This window comes from Lipotes vexillifer, unplaced genomic scaffold (genome assembly GCF_000442215.2).
Source record: "Lipotes vexillifer unplaced genomic scaffold, Lipotes_vexillifer_v1.1 scaffold408, whole genome shotgun sequence".
Lineage (NCBI taxonomy): Eukaryota > Metazoa > Chordata > Mammalia > Artiodactyla > Lipotidae > Lipotes > Lipotes vexillifer.
The window spans coordinates 498,014-504,025 of record NW_006787469.1 but is presented as its reverse complement, the minus strand read 5'-3'; the positions used below and the strand labels follow the sequence as shown (position 1 = coordinate 504,025).

At 45.3% G+C, this 6,012-nt stretch overlaps 1 protein-coding gene across 1 annotated transcript in view; it reads left to right on the top strand.

Annotated features, from left to right (window-relative positions):
• Nucleotides 1-3,819: 3,819 nt before the first annotated feature.
• Nucleotides 3,820-6,012, top strand: part of STARD9 (StAR related lipid transfer domain containing 9) — a 137,047-nt gene continuing 134,854 nt past the window's right edge. Inside the window, exon 1 of the mRNA XM_007460123.1 lies at nt 3,820-3,866. Within this exon, the coding sequence (XP_007460185.1) occupies nt 3,820-3,866 (47 nt within the window). The remainder of the gene's footprint in view (nt 3,867-6,012) is intronic.

Below are 6,012 nucleotides of genomic sequence, written 5' to 3'. Positions count from 1 at the left end.
GGCTGCACCACGTGGCTTGCAGGATCTTAGTTCCCTGACCAGGGTGAAAGCATGGAGTCCTAATCACTGGACCGCCAGGGAATTCCCAAGATAGAAATATATTAATGCAGCAATACTTTCCATCCAGCACCCCCGGCTTTATTGAGATATAATTAACATATAACATTGTGGAAGTTTAAATTATACATGATTATTTCATACATGTATATATTGTGAAACATTAATATTGGTTACTATATCCTTCACCTCACATAATTACCATCTTTTTGGTGATGGTAGTGGTGGTGAGAACATTTAAGATTTATTCTCTTGGCAATTTTCCAGTGTACAATACAGCATTGTTAACTGTTGTCACCCTGCTGCACATTAGATCCCCAGAACTTATTTATCTTACATCTGGAAGTTTGTACCCTTTGACCAACATCAAATTTTCCCCAACCCCAGCCCTGGCAACCACCAATCTACTCTCTGTTTCTATGAGTTTGTCTTTTTTAGATACTTACACAAGTGAGATCATACAGGATATTTCTCTCTGAATTATTTAACTTAGCATAATGCCCATCTATGTTATCATAGACAGCAGGACTTCCTTCTTTTTTTAAAGGATGAGTAATATATATATATATATATATATATATATATACACACACACATATAATTTGAGATGTATATATATATATCAAATTTTCCATTCATCCTTCGATGGACACTTAGGTTGTTTGTTCCACATCTTGGCTAATCGTAAATAATGCTGCAGTGAACATGGGGATGCAGATATATTTTTGGGATAGTGATTTCATTTCCTTTGAATATATACCCAGAAGTGAGATTGCTGGATTATAGGTAGCTCTATTTTTAATTTTTTGAGGAACTTTCATACTCTTTTCCCTAATACAGCCATTTTTTCCACTGCAAAGCACAGTGAGTATAGAAGCCATTCAGAAGCCTAGGGTTCTAGGCAAATTTGAATTGTAAACCAGCTGTCCCAATACTCTAGGGGTGGGTCCTTTCAAATAGATGAGAGAGGAGACTGGATAGGTAAACTACTATTGGAACATGCCTGACATACAAATCAAAGGCTCACCGTGACTCTATTACTGCCCCTGGGATACTAAAATAGCCTCCTGACTGATCCCTCTTGGGCTTCCATCCTTCCCCACTCCTCAGAATAATCTCAAAACAGTGGCCAGAGTAATCATTTAAAATATGTACATCATATGATTTTACTTTTCTCCTTAACACTTTCCAATGGCTTTCCAGCTCACCTAGAATAAAATCCAAAGGCTTTACCATGGTCCCATGCTACCTCTATGACTCCCCCCGCCCCCCCCCCCCCCCCCCCCCCCCCCCCCCCCCCCCCGCCCTCCTTTCCTGATTCCTCACAGTCTGCCTTTAGACACACCTTTGCCACCCATTTTTTCTGTTGTGTTTGTCCTATGCAGAGAAGTTCATTGCAATCAGATGTCTGCCATGCCCATACTTTCCTGTAGTCTCTGCTAAAGGAAATGCAGCCTTCGAGTTTAGGTCACCATGCTCAGTTCCATGTGACCCCCCCCCCCCCCCCCCCATCATTCCATGCTACCTCCACTGGGTTTCCTGTTCCTCTAACATTCCAGGCTTTCTCCAAGTTCAGGGCCTTTACATTGGCCTGTTCCCTGTGTCTGAAATTGCCCTTTTACATAACAGCATGACTCTATTTTACAACCTTCAGATTTTTCTCAAGTGTCACATTCTCAAGGAGGTCTTCCCTTGGGCATATTATCTACAGTTTCAACACTCTCCTTTACTCACTTCCCATCCCCTTTCCTGCTTTATTTTCACTCCTTAGCTAATCTGATATACATTTTACTTAATTTGTCTTACTTATTATACGTTTCTCTCACAAAGCTGCATGAGGTCAGAGGTTTGCCTGTTTTCTTCACTGCTATGTCCCTGGTCATAATAGGTGATTACTTAGGAAATATTTGTTAAATACATAAATGAATGCCTGCAAGTCACTCCCCGCCCCACAGTTCATTCAAACCTAGTCATGTCACCTTATCAATGATGCCTTTCCTGAAGATCTTATACAAAGTAGCACCTTTCCCCCTACATACACACAGAGATCATTACTGAATCTCCTCACCGTTCTTTTTCCAAAAAATTGCATTTAGCACATTTCGACATATTATATATTCATGTATTTATTCTCTCTTCCCTTCCCTGTGGATTCTAATTCCCATGAAGGCTGGGACTGTGTCCTCAGGGCCTTAGAACAGCCCTTGACTCTTGGTAGGTATTCAGTAGCTATTTTTTTTTTTAGATTAATTTGTGCTTTTATTTGCCAGTATTAACTAAAGTGGCCTGCAAACTTTTTTGATCTAAAAGGTACATTTTACATCACAATCCAGCAAACACACACATATACAATGTGTATACATACATAAAAGTGAAACAAAAGTTCTGCCAAAAACGTCTACCCTGTTTTTTTTTTTTTTAAACCAAGGATGAATTTCACTGACACATCATAGTCCCCAGTTCATCTTAGGGTTCACTTTAATGAAATGAATAGTGTTGCATGTACTACGGGTTTGGACAAAAGTATGGTGACATAAAATCATTATAATGTCATACAAAGTATTTTCACCGCTTATAAAAACTTCTGTACTCTGTGTATTCATCTCTCCTCTCCCCCCAAATCCTGGCAACCATTGATCTTTTTATTGTCCCCATAGTTTTGCCTTTTCCACAATGGCACATAGTTGGAATCTTTTTTTTTTCCTTTAAAAGAGAGGTTCAAAGCCTTTATGTCTGTAAGACTACTCATGGCCCACCCACGTGTGGACCGGACAGGCTCTAGGTGGCAAACTCCCCCACTAAATACCGTAGCTTTCCTTCCAATACTGAGCCCTGTCGCACTGGTCCTGCCCAGCAGCCACGTGGAGATGCAGGGGAACACGTGTTGGGTATTTGCTCATAGGGAGGCCACAAGCTTTGTGCCCCTTCTCACAATGAACCCAGATTCCTGTCGGGTGTGTTGTAAACACACGAGCCATTTCTTCAGGGCCCCTGCTCTGAGCACACCCCAAGTAGCATTTCTTGGATTAATTAATGAACCAGTTCGGTCCGATAGTCTTCCCGCCACGATCACGAACTCTGTCAGGGTGGCTATGAGCTTCCAGCACGATCAAGAGAAGCTCGCCTGAGAGCACTCTAAACTCCTTCATCTCCCGTGCCTCTTCAAAGAAAGGCGATGCCCTTCGCAGGGAACTGCAAAAACATCGGTGTTCCCCATTTCATTTCTGCTCCTAAAATTTAACCACAGAATTGACAGCTCAGGCGAACGCAGCGAATAAAAGTATTTAGCAAATTACTTTGTAAACTCTCTTTGTAGTCTGTCTGTAAACTAACTAAACTTAACGGATCTACTCGACTTTATACCACTGTCGCACGGTGGAAGAACAAAAGCTAGCTCCCAGTGGGCGAGAGCCGGCCCCAACCAGCCAGGATCTGCGCCCTCCCGCCCCCGACAGGATTGGTCCAGGCTCCGCAGGCACCGCCCTGGTCGGGCGCCTGCGCCTTCGTGGGCGGGGCCGTCCCGTGAGGCGCGTGGGAGGAGCGAGGCGGGGCGGCCCGGGCGTCTTCCAGTCCACCGAGCTCAGGATTGGCTGAAGTTCGGCAGGCACCGCCGCGGCCGGGAATCCGCCCGCATATGGGCGGGGTTGTCCCGTGAAGAGCGTGGGGCAGGCGGGGCTGGGCTGGGCTGTGGCTCGGCTTGGGGCTGGCGTTGGGGATGCCGCAGCTGGGCCGACCTGCGGGACTTGAGCCTTGGCCCAAGGGATGGCCAACGTGCGGGTGGCTGTGAGAGTCCGGCCCCTCAGCAAGAGGTGAGTCTGGGCGGGAGGGGGCGCCTGAGGCGTCAAATGATCTGAGAGGAGGGCGAGGTCCTCGCCTCTCCCTCCAGTGATTCTGGCGCGGAGAAATCAGACACAAAGTGGCCCAAGGGTCCAGCGTCCGGAAACTGTAAAAGCCTGGCGGGACAAAGCCTCGCTCGGGTTGGGTTTTCGATTAGTGCCCTGGCGGGTAGCGGTTAGTGGATGGCCTCAGGGTGGCCTACCCTGTGTCCCTGGAGTCCTGCCAGCAGGAGTTTTGAGGGGACGCGGCTCAAGTCTTTTTTTTTTTTTAACATCCTTTTTGGAGTATAATTGCTTTACAATGGTGTGTCACTTTCTGCTTTATAACAAAGTGAATCAGCTATATGTATACATACATCCCCATATCCCCTCACTCTTGCACCTCCCTCCCACCCTCCCTATCCCACCCCTCTAGGTGGTCACAAAGCACCGAGCTGATCTCCCTGTGCTATGCAGCTGCTTCCCACTAGCTATCTGTTTTACATTTGGTAGTGTATATATGTCCGTGCCACTCTCTCACTTCATCCCAGCTTATCCTTCCCCCTTCCCGTGTCCTCAAGTCCATTCTCTACGTCTTTGTCTTTATTCCTGTCCTGCCCCTAGGTTCTTCAGAACCTTTTTTTTTTTTCCCGTATATATGTGTTAGCATACGGTATTTGTTTTTCTCTTTCTTGATGCATGGTGTGTGCCTTTCTCCCTGGGTACACCGAGAAGGGCTGGGAAAGGGGGAGAGGGATCGGGCGGTCTCCTGTCTCTTGTTGGTGGCTCTGGAGTACCTGTGAGGAATGGGGCAGAATTGTGTGCGTGCCTGAGTGCACATGGGTTTCTCTGTGAAGATGTGGAGGAAAGCAGATTGTAAGGTATGAGAGGGAAACGGAGGCTCAGAGAGATGGTGGTTTCATTCAGTGCTCGACAGCAGAACTGGCAAGAAGGGGAAGTCGTTTTAACCCCTTCCCTCAATGTAGTCAGTGCCCATTTCCTCATGCGTGAATCTGATCCTGCACTTCTCAGCTGTTGAGGCATCCAGGGTCCAGCTGCATAATTTCTTTCCCTTCTTACTGATTTTCCACTCATAGGTTTGGAAAGTCAGGGAAGGCTTCACAGAAGGGTTGGTGCTTGAACCCAAATGCTTTTAAAAGAGCTGCTGGAGTCTGCTGACAGGTGGAGAAGGTGTAAAGAGCACTCCGTGAGAACACTGAGAGCGAAGGACTTAGGTTGTTAGGAAACAGAAAAGTTTCAGTTGTTGGAGGAGAGGGTGTGTGGAGGGAGATGAGTAGTAGGAGATAAAGCTGGCAGAATGTGGTTTGGGACCTGAAGGCACATATTGGAACTATTTGGGAGGCACAGACTCAGTTAACAAAGTCATTGGATCTTATGTGGTACTTGGAAAGAAATCTTAGAGGTCAAGCTTCCATTCTTAATTTTTGCAGATGAGAAAATGGTCTTGTTTAAGATCTAAAAGTAGGTAAGAGCCGAGATTCCTTTCACCAGACCAAGCCGCTCCTTCCTGAGATAACAGAAAAGTTGGACTTCTTTCTCAGATGCCTGTTTGCTCAGTAGAACTAGAATAGACCATCAGTAAAATGATAATATGGGAAATGGCTTTGGTGCCCTCCCTCCTACCTCACAGTTGTTTCCCATAATCAGAAAATCCATGTCTCATTATAAGATGCTGCCCCTTGTTTGTCCCAAATCATCCATCATTGAGAAAACATGTTTTCTTCTGCCAATACTGTAGGCTCTGGAACACTAGCCACTGCTCTGGCAAAAGTTACTTTTCATGCACTATATTCCCTTTCTGTGCTCTTTTTAAATCTGTGAAATAGTGTAACTACTTCAATGGGTTTTTTTGTGAAGATCAAATGAAAGGGTATATTAAAAATACTTAGAACAGACCCTGGCTCATTTTAAGTGTCCAGTAAAGTGCTAGCTATATAATTTTTAACAGCTGCTTTTATTCTTCCCTCTTCTTAGCTGTCTTTTTAAGTTTTACAAAGGAATAGATCAGTGGAAATGGCTTGGTTATTTTCTCCTCTAGGGCAGTGATTCTCAAATTATAAGAGACATACAGGGCTTCCCTGGTGGCGCAGTGCTTGAGAGTCCGCCTGCCGATGCAGGA